Raw genomic sequence first — 16,259 nt, 5'->3', positions numbered from 1 at the left:
TTTAGTTGCTACGAGATTCTTTTATTTTTGCTGTACCTTTTGTTGTATTCATCAAATTCTAAGAGCTTCTTTCTTTTATTTTTGCTGAAATGAAACAGAATGGATCAGCCACCGTTTTGCTCAAAAAATTACTTTTGCTGATTAGAACTTAAAATAAGAACTTTATTATGATGACGTATATATTTGTGCTTGTTAGGGAATTATTTATATAGAGGCATAATATTGCTGCCTTGTATAATCCAGTTTATCAGCATCCCAAGATTGGTTGGTAACTTAATGGAGTGACAAAGGAACTTAGTTGTGTTATATATATATATATATATATATATATATATATAGAGAGAGAGAGAGAGAGAGAGAGAGAGAGAGAGAGAGAGAGAAATATCGCATCAAAAAGTTACCGCATGGGCTGCCAAATTGTTGTACACACCCGAGAGGAAGCTATTGAAAAATAAATCTATCAATTGGAGTAGTCTTATGGGAGAGATATTGAGGCTTGTTCGAATATTCCTGTAGGAATCAAGCCTGTTGACCCGCTTAGCTTGCAATTTTTTAAGGATCCATCCATATCCCCACCTAAATCATAGCCATTGGACTTGTTCGTCTGCAGGAAGAAAAAAGTGCACGGTGGTTTTTTCGTTTCCTTGATAGGCTTCAGGCTGGGAAGTATTAGGTTGATGTGAGCTACGCCCAAATGGGCTATCTAATCCATGAGTCTAGCAGAAAATCCAACCTAATCTTGCTGAATTATCCAAACAGGCTCTAAAGTAGAAATTGAACTAGGGCCGTCATGAGTTGCATAAGTAAAACTACTTCAAGATTATTGTGCATAGATGAATTGTATCTTTCAAAAATACACGAACAGATTGCCATCAGATGGCAAACAGAAGGGAGGAGTACAACTGTTCAGGGAAACTTCATACCTAGGGCATTATTTGTTCCATGATACCTTGGCATTGAGGAATTGGGTTAGGCCTAGAACATACAAAGTTTGAGCCCTAAATATGTATGGTAGAGCTTTTCTCTTGAATGTAAAGGAAGTATTATTAGATAAGATGAAGCAGTAGAGCTAACATACCCAAAGATATCCACGGAGGCAAGCAGTTTTCGAAGGACCAATGACTAGAGAAGTTCACAGAGCAGACATAAAGATGAGCATGGATCTCAAAGGAAAAAGAACAGATTTTCTTTTGGAAAATAGAGAGAAGAAAAAAGAAAACATGGAAATGAGCATGTACCAACAACCCACCAAGGAAAAAGGACGCGCATCATAAGAATCATTGTACAGCGTCATATTAAGTTGATTAGCCTTAATTAAGAACAGAGGAACCCTCATCAGCTTTAATTAGTCCCTAGGTTTCAGCATACATCTCTTCCATTCTACATGATCGGGAAAAGTCTCTGGATCACTCCAAAGTAGAAGGAAAATATATGCAGGAAGTATACTACATGTGCTGAAGGAATGAAATTAAACAGCATCTTCAGTACATCTCATCTCATAAAAGGCTAAGATTAGCATCAAAACAAGCTGTTTAACAACACTACCAAACTACTGCTGAAAACTAATTACTAATACAATAAAACATATTGATAGGCAGCTCATGAGAACTTCATTACACGAAGAAGCCATACCCATATGTATATATTTGTAAGCCTTAACATAGAATGAAGGACCAATCAACTTAGCTATGTTGATTGGTACCCTCAAAAACATTGAAAAAAGAGAGAAAGAAAGCAAACATCTTCTGCATAGCTTGTACATAGTAACACAGCCACATGAAGCTATAACATCAACATAACAAGCTGCTTCGATCGTTCTTAGTATCGACCGATCACCATCGGCCTTGATGGGCTTAGCAGGCGGTACCCGGAGTGGCTTCTAGTGAAGCTGCACTTTGGTGTGCCTGCCACCAGTTCTTGCTCCATCTCCCACAAGACCCTATTGAAGAGCTCGACGTTGCATGGGAGCTCGAGGGGACCCTCCGTCGCATACCCGTACTCCATCTCGGCCTCGTCGAGGAGCATCTGGAAGAGAGGATGGTTGATGCACTCCATTCGGACCACGAACCTCTCCTTACCGGGACCAACGTACACTGCGAAGCACCCTTCAGGAGCCATGTGCCGCTTCCCCTCCTTGCGGTGGCCTCCGATGGACCGGCACCGTTCCAAAGTCTTCAGTATGAGGCCCTTCTTTCCCTTCTCCTTCCCCATTTCCACCTTTCCTAAGATTGCTTCACAAAAAGCTAAGCGTGTAACACTTGCTTCAAGAACAAGTGTGTGATGAAGACGGTATAAAGTTTTTGTTTTTGTTTTTCACAATATACACTTCCCTTCATCAAAGGGATGACTATGATATCTATGATATCCGGCTAAAAGCCAAAGAAAAACAAAGATGTTAAAACTTCTTCCGTGAAGAACATCAAAGAGCAAGAATTGATAAAGAGGAAGCTTGTGTCTTCAACCTCTATCATACACTTGATGAGAACAAACCTTCGCTCTTGGGAACTTTAGATTACTCATGGCTTTTAAGGGATGTTGAGGATCTAATCATTCGCGATGGTGGAGAAGAAAACAACACAAATATGAGAAGAGGAATAGCAGAAGAGCTAAGAAGAAGAGATTACTAGATAAATCCTAACAAATGGAGGCAGTGGTTAAGGAAGTCACAGAAGCCAATATAAAGAGGAGGAGAAGAGGACTGCACAAGATGTTGGCTATGCTATCTATCACAATTGCGTCCATGGGAGGATGATGTGAGGGCACTGGGTAAGAGGTCTTATGGCCCATGCCTACTTTAAAAATACAAATCTTTTTAAATAGCTCATTGTCAACGCCTAAGGGCCAATGGCTCTTGGCGTTTATTTTTTCACGTAACCTTTTCTTTATTTTTATACATGTTTTGGAGCTATCCTACAGTTCGCGAGCAAGGGATCCTAGATTTTGTATCCCACCGGTTGGAGAGTTGGAAATCTAGCTTTTGATTCGCTCTCGTGAAATTTTGAAGTAAAACTTATAGGTCATTCGAATCCATCCTAATCGGCTAAGTTGCCTGCCGTCTTTCTTCTAGTCGTTGGACATGGCAAATGGATTATGAGGACGACAGTGTTATGTACGGTACAACTGATGGAGGTGGCAACTAAAAATTAAAATGATTGGTCAAGAGATGTTCAATGTCAACGGTGCAGTGGATTAAGCATCTCTGTTAATATAAGCATATACTAAACTGCCGCCTATCAAAATGCAGCATTTGGTGATCCAAATGAAAATTTTAAGGTGATCTTAAATTACTGATGATTTTTATTTTGAGATAATATGACCATAGTATTTTACAGAACTCTTAGATCACTGGGCGTATTATACGAAAACACCTCATTTCTAATTTTAGTTTTTTTTTTTTTTTGATATCACACAAAGCAAAGTCAATTCAAGCTCAACGCTCGTCCATCTAATGTTGATGTTGAAAATTTGCCAAATCCACGTCGATGTCTTCCCAAGTGGCAGCCTCTTGAAGTTGACTACCAAAAATGCTTTCATGGGCACATTGGATGGAACTGTTGGTGGGCCACCCACTAACTCCTCCTGTATACAATGCGACGAATGTGGGATTTTTATAGAGTTGGAGTAGGTGGCCACCAACCCATGTTGCTATTGTCATGCCCACCGCTCTGCGGAGAGAGGTGAAGGCTTAAAGCAGGCGTGAGGGGTGATGGGATGGAAACTCCCTTGCACTTTGAAATGAAGGATGATAGAAGTGGATTTACTAAGATACGAGCTTTGGGAAATTAAGGTAGAAAGAGACAGCGCACCATAGCATTAGATTTCCATTCTGTTTATCTTTGTCATCATCTTGGATGGCCTAGGTTAAGCCAGGATAGCAACATCATTACATCGAGGATAGCATGATTGGGTTGCTACTAAATTGCACCAAGGTGCCTATCGTCGAGTTCAATTATTGACACGTGGCTTTTCAGGGATGGACACATTGATGAGTGGAAATATTTTAGGACCCATGATCCTCTGTGGTCTGACTTTTGCACTGCATAGTCTTGTACTATCGTGGATAGCCATCCATATCATTCATCTTGGAGATAGGAGAGTCTCCTTCATTATCGTGCCATATATGTATCGTGCTAACGGTGTTTGATTATATTTCAAGAATGAAAGAGAGCCATCCACGGTAGTGCTCATAGTTTAGGTTCTGCTTATTGCATCATCTTAGAGTAGCATTGAAGGTTTTTAAATGATAAGATTAAACATCTTAGTTAATGATCGATATTAAAAGAAGACATAGGAAGTGCATGTTTATTTTAATTGCCTCCTCAGTGTTGTTTTTAACCAATTAATCTGCCAGGATTTTAGGAGTTCTTCCTTCTTGTGCAAATGTTCCTTTGTTCAATGGGTTTTAAGAAATAGAGCAACCGAAGAAAAAAAATTGTAAGGGATAATGTGCTTAGGATTCATCATGTTTTCGCCCTCTTCTGGCTCACTTCATTTGGATGCTCAACCTTAAATCTTCTATTTTTGTTCTTATGTAGTTTTCAATTGTTAAGATAGATGATTGGCATATGAGTAGTAGTTATATTGGTAGATCAGGAATGTGTTCGTATAAAATAAACAAGTTGGTTATGGGTTTATCCTTCCTAATTGGTTATAAATAAATCGAGTGTGGAATGAGGGTTTTTGATCCAATTAAACTTTGATTAATTTCCCTTTTGCTTTCTTAGACAAAATATTAATTTGTAAAAGAGTATATTTGGCTATTCTAATACAGCATGTTTTGATCCGGTATTGTCATTTCCCGTTCAGAATTCCTAGCTCTCTCTTTTCTTTCTTTTGGTGCTGAAGCCCAGGACTCAAAACTATTTTGGAGACATGAAAACTATATTCCATGCGAAGCTTCCAAACCCAATAAAAGAAAACTTTCATAATTTATCATTTTTTCAAAGGACTAGTTAAGACACCATTCATAATAGGTGGAATATACTTGTCCATGATTTCCTCAAGTCAATCAAGTGTGCTTTACATGCCAAGCAACATTTAATTAGTGGGGGGGGGGGGATCATAACTTTCAATCAAATGCGCCTCGCTCTTTGGTCGATCGGTTATGTCTCATTTGCTCAGTATACAGAATCACTGATGATCAAATACTTTATCTCCACAATGGATTATGCATTTTACATTTCTCAATTTCTAGTAAGTTTATTGTGGAGTGATATAACATTATAATTGTATTAACTTCTAGATCATGTTGTAATCGAATTGGCAAAGACAGCTGATTTAATCAATGATTAAATTAATCATTTTGACTGATTATAATAAAAATGGAATTAAAATAAACAAGACATGATTTCATTAAAAGAAAAACTTGATAATGTAGTTAATAATAAAGGATGTTACAAACTTGCAACACATGTTGGCTAATATTTAAAAGTACAATAGCAAACAAAAAGCAATCTTATGCATTTTGTAGAGTGCCATACAGTTCTTATATATCATGAAGATCTAAAGAGAAATCTGATCAATACAAAATTGTTGATCTAGCAAGATACTCAACAAAATATTTAAATTACATAAAAAAATTAATAATTGTAATAAAATAGTAGTAAAGAAATATTTAGCCTGTAAAGTATGAGAGGCACGCTAAGAAATGCATTGTCCTAAAGCTGTTATTGTCTTCCTACTTGCAGGTATTAGCGGTCAGCGATGGCTCCAAGATACAATCCAAACAGCTTACAACGGATCTAATTTACAGTGCACGTTTATAGTAGGCAGATTACCTAATCTATATCGGTTGCCCAAAATATAAAATAATATATGTAATTGTATAAGAGAGAATGAAGGTAGGGAGAGACTATGAGAGCAAGAAAAAGACTTTGTGTCATATTTTTAGGTGCAAGGAATGGCTCATATATATTGGCCTTTTGTAATCCAACCATAACGGTTAAATACTTATGGCCTCATTAAAGCTATAATGAGAGATAATGGAAAGTTTTGAAACTTCCAAATAAAATTTGAAACACCTAGAAATTACAACAATTTTTTTAAAACTTTGGGGGCTACAAATCTTTTTTATTAACACCTCTTTAAAAATTTAAAACACTTTCAAATTCCAACAAAAACAACAATACTGAATTGGTCAAACAAAAAATTCAAGAGAAAGAAAGGTACATGCTCCAAAAATGAATAGATAGAGTTCAACAAATGTTTGATAAAACTACAAGATGCAGTTCGGAAAAACATATTTATTATAAGAAATTTGTCAAGGAACTCTAAAAAAGATAAATAAAAAAGGTGTTTTGCGACAATTTAGATATGTGCGATTCTAAGCTAAACATGAACTAGGTGTGGAGGTTGGATTTTGAGTATAAACAAGAAGAGTCACTATTGATCATTCTAGATGTGAGAATTACTTGAGCAACACCTCCTAACTGGGGATGCAAACTTGGTGTGTTCTACACAATTTCACTTTTTTCTTCAAAGGTTCGTAATATTTTATGCTTTTTAGCATTAATACCTTCATGAATTTATCAAAAATAATGACCACATAAGTTTATAATTAGCTCTCTCCTCCTAATGGTAAATTGTGAATCATGGCAACAGAAGATCACCATGCATGCAACACACACAATACGTATTTGGTAGTATATATGGGTAGTTTGCTTACATAATTTTCCAAATTTTGGGTTGTGTGCTAAATCTATGATCATGCAATCCATGTCTAGTTTATTGCCAAGCGAAAGGCATTAGGTGAAGTGCAAAAGACTTGGAAGCTGATCTAATACAACTTGCATCATATTCTAAACTCTATTCAAGAAAAAAATGTCCAAAAAGAATTGGATGGTGATCTAAACTTTATTCAATTCATTTTGCCTAATCATACTAATACAACTTGCATCATATTCTAACCTGGCGGCATGAACCCAAACGCTTTGCAAGAAAGGTATTCGGTGGGATATATTTTTTTTTCTTGCGGGCGGCTAATGTATATTGGAGGTCGAGCTCATAATTAATTTAATTCTCTCTGACTTTATTTCTATAACATATTTTTCTTGGACTGGGACACAAATTAGTTGGACAACCATGAGATATCTCATGCGTACGTTGGTCATCCATGGGAAATACAGACTATTTCTTGTTTTATACAATGAAAGGTTCCTCCTGGCTTGTCTTAATTTGGGCTGAGCTGTAAAAATGTTAGGGTTTTGACCATTTCGTACCCAAACAAGCTCGACTGTGCCTATTATTGTGCCATGCTCAAGTTGACCGTAGACGGCAAGGGTGGCAATTGAGTTAGATCGAATTAGACATGGGTCAGATACGATACAAGAGAGATAAAAAATCTATCAATCTGAACTAACTTATTTATTAAAATAGATAAAAAATTTAGATCCCCACTTCACCGTTTTATTAAAAAGATAACCTAAAGTTGTTTTATAATGGTTTGAATCAAGTTGAATAGATTAAATGGTTAAGCATTGCCACCTCTAAAATTTTTTTTTTGACCCGACCTCCATAAAAAATAATCTTTTAGATTGCTTTTTTCAGAAGAAAAATATCTAAAAATTTGACTAGGTCCAATTCCTTTATTTAACTTAACCAAGTGGCCGGCACAAGGAAGTAGAAACAACTAAAATTTTCAATAAAACTAATAACTAAATTTTCAACTAAGTGATTTTTTCTTAAGGATTAGCAGGAGCAGAACCATCCAGTAGAAATCTAGAATTAAGTTAATATATAAAAACACTAACACCAACTGGGGTATTCAGATTCATGCACTTACTCTGTCATTAGCAGATGCTAGAAGAGTACCATATCACCCCTTTTTTGTTAGCTAGATAATCATCTAGCAATGTCATTGACTTATAAATAAATAATATCTTTCCACTGCATGGCAATAATAATACTTCTCTCTATCAAAGAAAACCTCATAGAATTTGACTTCCCACAATTTATTTAATAATGCACCCCACTTTATTAAGTGATGCACAATGATGAAGAAAGAACAACAGCTTGCCAAGAATATTTGTAATTGTCTTGCTTAGAGACGATAATTTATGATCCAACCCATCAACCCGATATGCGAATGACACACTTTAAGTAGGTTTGAGTTTGACATAAACGGGTTTAGATCGTGAATGGGTCAATCCGTCTAAATCTGTTTATTAATTGAGTTGGATTCAGATTTAAATGTTTGGCATATTAAACCCATTTTGACCTGTTTAATAATTGGATCGGGTTATGACCTGACCCGTTTAACTTGTTTAAAGCCTATTTAATCCGTTGGAAACCTGCTTAACCTGTTTCTGATTTGTTTAACCCGACCCACTTAATCTGTTTAACCTGTTTAAATCCATTTAACCTGTTTAAAACCTGTCTAACCCGTTTAACCTGTTTAATAAATCGGTTATATGGGTCGGGTCAGGTTACATGTTTAAAAAATAGGTCAGATTCAAATTTGAAATTTTGACTTATTCAATAACCAGGTTGGGTTTGGATTGATAATTTTTTGACCTAACCGACATCTATCCCGACCCGATTGCCACCCCTAGTCTTGCTGCATCCGTGTCCCAATTGAGGAATGGATGGAATCTATAAAGTAAATAGTTTTTTTTTTTTTTTTTTCTTTTGGGATTCAACCAAATAGTTTTGGAACAAAGGAAGCATAAACTAGCACTCAAGTTTGGCTGCAATTAAGAAATACTAACCATATATCCTTTCCATACTAAATGGGGCCAGGAGATAGGGTTTGGATTCCACCAATTCTAATAAGCTCTCTCTAATTATCAAAATCTTAAAAACTATAGAAGTGTGGGAATAAGCAATATGCCCCTGTTCTACAGTACACTTATAAATTTTCAAATTTTCAGCTAATCTCAAAGTGCCCTCGACAAACCTCTCCTATTAATCTTTTCAATAAGATATAATCAAAAAAATTCCTGGCCACCTGAACTATAAAAATTTTACTCACATTACAAGTTTGGATCCGGAAAGGAAACGTAAAGCCAACAAAATCCTCAAACCAACTACCATTTCAAGACGAACGTTCTTGCTAGTCAACAATTGGTGGTAAAAACAGGCCCAGCTAGCATGGAAAGTGTTTTTTTAAATGGGTCAAAAGCCTAATCCTGACCATTTTATTAAACTGGTAATCTAGTTCAATTTACAAATAGATAAGAAGGCTTAGGCAGGAGGGACTCCTTCATCCATCATTGACATGATAAGTCTGGTGTCATCCTCCATCATCCATCAATGGTTGGAGGGACTCCAACCATTGCCATGCCATCCCTGGTGTCATCCTTTATCCTTACTTACCATCATCTATCACTGACGTGGTGCAAAGATGTTTGGTTTGCTAATATTAGAACTCACAATCCTTAAAACTTTAACTAATACTGATGATAGCTACATCGGCTCATAGGCATCAAGATATTTGTAAGGTTGCCCATTCCACATAGCTGCTCAGTTGCCTTACAACTCTGAAATTGTTGAGATTATTGAAATATATGCTATGCTTTTTCTTATGCTATCATCATATATGTCAAAGTAATTTACTCTGATTGTTCTGATTATGCTTGCTACATTATTGGTTGAATAATAATTCATCTATGGCACAATTTATATTTTGATACTGCATAATTAGGCACCCAAAGGACTAATAATGGCTTCGGAACATCATCCACAAGCTGCAAATATTGTTTGTTCAAAATGCTAATAAAATAATGCCTTCAAAACTTCTCGCTTCCACCTAGGTTGTGGAAAATTGCATCATGATTGAGCCATGCCCACATTTTGAGACATCGAAAAAACCTAATCAACCTTATCGTGCATGACCATACCATGTTGATGATCCTTCACCTATTCTTTCAAGGGTCCGAGTTTCTTCTTCTTTTTTGTTTTTTTAGAGTGCAAATGCACGTAGCTGCTAATGATTTCAGACTTAGAATAGTTAACAGGACTACAATTTAATAAAAATAAATCAATTAATTTCTAAGGATATGATTATGAGCTATTTTCTTTATGCGAATGTAGATGGTCGCTAACTATTATAACAAAGGATAATTTAGCTAAAGTTTAGAAAATGGAACTGATTCGGGTCCAAGTGAAATCCGAACAAGGGAGAGATTGGCCGATATATTACCACTTTTGCTGATTTATAGCAGAGTAAATACTTACAAACCCAAATAAGGTAAAAGGTTACCAATTCTTGGCGGATAATGGGGCCAGTATGATTACCATAGGAATCTACGTAAGAAGTATAGCTAGCGGATTTACCTAGGTAAAAACCAAAATTATCGGCAAGGATGAAAACTTCAGACGTGGCCCAGAATCCTTCAAGTAGAAGCAATGTAAGGAAGGTATTCGTAGCAGGAGACCAGAAGCACATCGCGGTTTATGAAAGTGAATGATTTTCCACCGTGGGAATTCTAGAAAATTTGATGATATTACAGAACCCGATCCTATCCCAAACTGGTTCTTTAACGGTGGAAATACAATTAACCCAACGGTCCTAAGAAGGAAAAGTGGTGGGCCAAGGTCGTACCGTCCCATATCGTGGTCCTAAAATTAGGCCGTTAGTATAAGAAAATTTTTTTCGTAACAAAAAAGATTGACGAAGAACGAGGGCGGCTCGGCCACGGCCGCTAGGATGACTCGGCCATGGTTATCAGATGAATCCAGGACGTATGAGGGATGTGGGTGACGACCATCCTTGCTTCGTGACATCTGGGCCATGACGAAGGATGGAGCGGCATGAAACATGTCTTCTGTGAAGCTAATGGGGCTGCGGAATGTGTGGCTGCCTATGTGGCCAGTTATACGGATAGTACTGTGTGGGCTGGAGATGGGGAACTATCTTGGGCACTCCAAGATATTTTGTTTTTTGATTTTATTGGATGTATTCGTACTCATCAGATATAAATCGTCCGTCCTAGGAAAAAAAATCCGAGGGCGGAACATTTGACTCGAAGATAGGCTTACAATAATGAGGTTGGAAGGATCTGAGATAAATACCTCAGGGTGGCAGAGGAAAGAATTCCTGAGGATTGTAGTTTTTTCTTTCACTCTTTGCATCTTTCGGCTGAGGATGAGGAAGGAGATGAGTTCCGCTTTATGGTTAAAGTGAAAGATGAAGAGGAAGAGAGCTTTTATTCAAAGACCAAATTGAAAAGAACTAATCCGAGATATATTTTATAACAGGGCCGAGAAGACGGAAGAGTACGAAGAAGATATGAGATCGCAGATTTCTTCGGCCGTGCGTATCGTGCAGGTTACCTTTATATGATCAAAGAAGATACCCAAAGAAATTGTGGCACATGATGGAAAATACTAAATGACCTTAGTAAGATGACAAAAAGGAAGACTAATTTAACCAAAATTTAAATAACAAAGAGTGCCATTATCTTAACGGAAGCAGTGCTAATTGGAGTTTGGCCATTTTGAATTTGATTAGCACTTGGTTAATTAATGGCCTAGGTTGCAGAGCCCCGAAGAAAGGATGTTATTCAAATTATACTGAAAATGAGACTGGTTGGAATGTAGCCGTAAAACTGGAATTTAATTCTTATCTCAGTAAGAGGTTTGATTTAATTTGGTATATTGACGGAGGATACAACTGAAGTAAATGATTTGAATACTATCTTCAAGGCCACATCCAGATTAGTCCAATAAGGTGGAATCATCATACTATAGTTCAGCCAGAGTAAAAGTCAATATCAACTACATCCTATCATCCTCCTAATCGTCGGGTAATAGGATGTGGAGGCATTGTTTGCACTATATATTTGCATGCATATGTGGGCCAATGGGCGTACTAGATTAAATTAATCATATGATGGGTGCACCCAATAAATGAATCGGATAGCATCTAGGTTCAACAACAGATTAGGCGGGAGAGATCCACACACCGCGACTTTGAACATAGAATTGGTTAGAGACACTAAAGTGGGTAAGTAGGGAATAATTGAACACTACTTGTAACCGCATGAGATGATGGGAAGGTATAAAAGAAAGTTTGTAATGAGAGCAAAAGATCCATTCTCAAAATAATGAAATTGCTTTTATATTATCTTCTTCTTTACCTTACTCTAGTTTTTATAGTAGGTTTAGGTGATGTCAAAAGTTCTTGAAGGTTCAAAGCAACTAAACCTAATTTTATCTTATTCAAATTCTAGTCGCAAGCTGGTGGCACGCCGTGCAAATCTCCTTATGCTGCCATTTGCTTGGTATCCGGGTTTTAGTCTGAAATTCTAGGAAATAAGGACTAAGCCCTCCATAATCTAAAATTATCTTGAATGAGATATTGATATTTTAAAAATAGTATGGTAAATCCATGATTAGCAACTATTTTAGATTTGATTTTTGAAGTTATCAATTAATGAAGTTATTTAAAGAAGCAAAATTATGTACAAGAATATCAATAAGTATTTGTATATCAACCAATATATTAGAAATTATCCATTTATATGAACCAAGGTAATAGGTGCTGGAATTGTTTTATACCATATTAAGGGGTGCTTGACACTATCATATGTCAAGATTTCTTTCAAGATGAAAACTTTACTCAAACTGAGTTTCCATGTGATTCAGTAAGATTCATAGTGTTAATCCCTTGGGCCAAAAACAATTTCTTAAACCCTATCTAAATCATCTATCATCAAGTTAAAAAAAGTCAATATCTAAACTTTTATTTTATATGAACACATCCTCAACCTTCCAACTCAATTAATGCTTCACTCGTCAATTATATATTTTAGTAATAAAAGAAAATGGTACCAATTGTAGAAAATTTCGCATTTGATATCAGAAAAATTTCTGCGCAGAACATTTTAAACTTATCATTTCCTCCAAAAAAAAAAAAAAACGTTTAAATCTTATCACCGTCAGAAACAAGAGAACTGCTGTTTTTTCAATAAAAATTATAAGTACGTATCTCAACCAGTTTTAAAAGTTTTGAGAATCGCAAGGCAAGTGATCACATTTCTTTTTCTTTAATAGCCATCTTATCATTGACGGTTGATTTTTTTGAAGAACTTCCATGCTGTTATTTGTTTCCATGAATTTCCATAGATAATAGCAACAATAAATATCCTTTTTATACTAAGGACAGATGTTCATAGTAGTGATAGATAATGCAATCTGATGCAATGTTCTTATTCTGAACACTGATCAGCTGCACTAGAAATGACAAGGTCAGAAGAAATTAGTACAGAAGCTGCAGCAGCTGACTCGGGCTCTGGTGATAACTAGGAATGGCGGGGAGATGCACCATACCTAAGATCTTGGCCTCCTGAGAAAAGGAGAGGCTAAGGTTGTGATGACATGACTTGGGCTGTGGTAGAAGGAGGCAGAGGTGGAAATGGGGAAGGAAGAGATGGAGGGGGAGATGGTATTGGTGTCCAAAAGGGGATGGGTGGAAATGGGAAGGGGAGAGGAAAATATGGTGGCTTTAGGAATGGAAGAAGCCAGGAAGGTAGTGAGAAAGGGAAGGATGAGGGGCTTGGAAATGTTATGGGAGGGAAGGGAAAAGGAAGAGGTGGTAAATTTGGCCAAGGGAGTCCAAATAGTGGCCAACTTGGCCAAAAGAATAACGAGGAGTTCAGAGCACGAGACATTGGTTCCTTGTCAGTCCTACACATTAAAGTGTCCATATTTGCAGGCCTGAAGTTCAGCGCATTCAAGTTAAAGAAACAGATATCTGCATCTCTGGATTTGATTGCTACATGCTCAGTTGATCTCCTCAAGCCAGGGACACGGCAGACAGAGGATGAACTCTTGATCAGGCTGGCTCGGCATGAGGACTTCACCTCTCGGCCTTCTCTGCATTCTAATCCATCAACAGGGGGAATGTCGAGCTTATAAACTCCAAATCTATCGGTAGTTCTCTCAGCCATGATCGATATCTCTTCTGTCGACATGGAATTTGCTCTGAACTTGCACTGTATCAGCACTTCAGCACCTGGAAGTGATCAAAATAAAACTGAACTAGTATCTGATAAGGACTTGAAGACTGGGTTAGTCTCCTGTTTCAATTACCTTTAATGAAGTAGCTGTGCTTGGAGAAGGTGTTGTTTGAGCACACATCACAGAAGACTGCACCTATCACAGTGATATTAGAGATGGGTTTTGGAAGAGCTTCAACGTAGAAGAACTTGGTACCAAGAGCTACAAAGACAATGAGAAATCTTGGACTCATGGTGGCTTTAGAGAAGCCTCTCAACAGGGCTTGAGCAACAGTGCTCTTTGAGGGAGGGTCGGTATGCTTGTTTTTGTAGGTAAGAGTTGATGGAAGGTGATGACCCTTGAATGAAACAAAAGCATGTGAACGGTGCTTTTGCCCAGATGAAGGGGGATACGGGGAGGTACTCTGGGCTTCACGGGGTCACAGTAAGTTTGGAGGTTTCTCTCCGGCATTCATGTTGCTGATAATATGCCAATGTGCATGATTGGAGTCCAGAAATAGAAAACTAGAGATTCTGGTTCTTGCTTGGGAACATCTGGTGTCGCTGGCTGGCTTGTTTTTCTGTGCAGTTCGTCATCACTATCTCCTTCAGTAGCATCCATCTCGTGACCACAATTAAAGCATTTCGATATGAGATTTATGTGACGGATTCCACTTCTTGTTGTTACCAAGAAAATGGATTAAATAACAACTATACATAAGCTTGCTCGATTTATGTGCCCATGGGCACTTCTCAAGACAACAGATGCCACCAAGGTAGTAGCCTGGTGGTAAGGGGGCGATAATTCCGCCCAAGTTGCCCGGGTTCGAAACGCACGGGCGTCGATTAAATTAGGGGACCGGATGCCCCACGCTCGGCTGGCTTGTTGGCGGTTATGCTTTCCTTCCACTTGTACCAAGGTGGCACTAGGGTGACGTACCCACACGTGAGGCGGTGAACCCAGTGGGGTGAGCCCACGGGTCGGAGAAGGCACGCGAAAACCTGCGACCTGTATCGAACATTCCCTAGTGGAAAGGGGGCTCAGTAATGGGGCTGCTACGCGGGTGGGCTGGTCCCTCCCCCTCCCCTCCTATTTTTTATCAAAAAAAAAAGAGACACAAACAGACAGATGCACATGACACCATTCCTCTCTGACAGCGGAGAAATTTCAAAGGCTTGGTTTGAATGGAACACAGTACTTCCTCAGTGTGTGCACTCTTTTGTGTCTATGAAACTGGCGCACAACAGGGATGATACCCTTCCTCCAGGAAGATACTACACCTACAAAGAGATGTAAGGATGGTCTGGACTTCTTCATGTGCTACCATGTTGTTGCTGGTGCTCACATAGCTCAGTGCACTCTCCTACTCTATAACATGGGGCATGAAGAGGCATTCTCTTTTGGCAACTCTTCAAACTTCTTTTCTGATAAGAAAAGAAAGAAATAAAAAAAAAAAAGCTGAACAAACGGTGGCATAATGCTCAGCGGAATAAGTTAGGAATTGATTTGTTCAATACTCTCCTCGTTTAACCCGTGACGTCTTCATTAGGCTAAAGGTTCAAATCCATTCAAATCTAATCACAAGCACCACGATCGGCCCATGGTTAGTTTTAATGAGCCCGTACTGTAGCATCTCCTAGTCCACAATGACCATGGGCTGAAAAAATTATTTGGTTCCTTGATCCTATATAAGTACCTAAAATCTACCTAGTGAATAATCGATGTGGGACTAAACACATGCCTGCATAGGTCCTCACAGTTTCTCTGGATCTTATTCCTTCATTATTTTCTTCCAAACACAAAAATATTAGTCTCTCTTTGAGTATAACAGACTCTTCGGCTAATATTAGTTCCAAGGTATGATCCAAAACAGTGGATTGGGGCAACCAGCAATGGACATCCCAGACAAGGAGACTGACATAATGCCATATATGTTCAGACAATCCATATCTACAAAGATTTCTTTGCTCTGTCTGGAAAAAAGAAAGATTTATGTATGCACATAGGTTTTGACAAGCTAAACTCATCATATCTGATTAAGCTCCTAGTTCACAGAGGGTTTCCAGAAAAATGGATTGAGTGTAGTGAATGTCAAGAGGATCCTTTTTTCCCATTACCTCTTCATCCTTGCAGTTGAAACCTTATGTAGAATGCTCAAAAAAAGCTTCTCTCTCCTGGATTTTTGAAGGCCTTGGGAACCCTTGAGTATGTGGTGGTACCAAAATTCTTCAATATGCCAATGACTCCCTTGTTTTTGCCCATGCTAAGGAAGAAAAATCTCTATTTTTCAGATCATTCTATGCTTTTGAATTGATCTTTGG

At 37.8% G+C, this 16,259-nt stretch overlaps 2 protein-coding genes across 2 annotated transcripts; both read right to left on the bottom strand.

The window, feature by feature from the left end:
- Nucleotides 1-1,452: 1,452 nt before the first annotated feature.
- Nucleotides 1,453-2,782, bottom strand: LOC103717467 (auxin-induced protein X15-like). Its single transcript, XM_008805872.5, has one exon. The coding sequence runs from the start codon at nucleotides 2,209-2,211 to the stop codon at nucleotides 1,819-1,821; it is 393 nt and encodes a 130-aa protein (XP_008804094.1). The 5' UTR covers nucleotides 2,212-2,782; the 3' UTR covers nucleotides 1,453-1,818.
- Nucleotides 2,783-12,850: 10,068 nt separating this feature from the next.
- Nucleotides 12,851-14,377, bottom strand: LOC103717468 (uncharacterized). Its single transcript, XM_008805874.4, has 2 exons — nucleotides 14,032-14,377; nucleotides 12,851-13,954 (listed from the first exon to the last, which is right to left on the bottom strand). Exons 1-2 carry the CDS (start codon nucleotides 14,189-14,191, stop codon nucleotides 13,302-13,304), a joined length of 813 nt encoding a protein of 270 aa, XP_008804096.4. The 5' UTR covers nucleotides 14,192-14,377; the 3' UTR covers nucleotides 12,851-13,301.
- Nucleotides 14,378-16,259: the final 1,882 nt, after the last annotated feature.

Source organism: Phoenix dactylifera, chromosome 12 (assembly GCF_051530095.1).
Source record: "Phoenix dactylifera cultivar Ajwa chromosome 12, Ajwa_hap1_PhDact_Kaust_v1.1, whole genome shotgun sequence".
In the NCBI taxonomy this organism is placed as follows: Eukaryota; Viridiplantae; Streptophyta; class Magnoliopsida; order Arecales; family Arecaceae; genus Phoenix; species Phoenix dactylifera.
The sequence above is the reverse complement of the archived record's forward strand: the minus strand, read 5'-3'. Positions and strand labels throughout refer to the sequence as shown.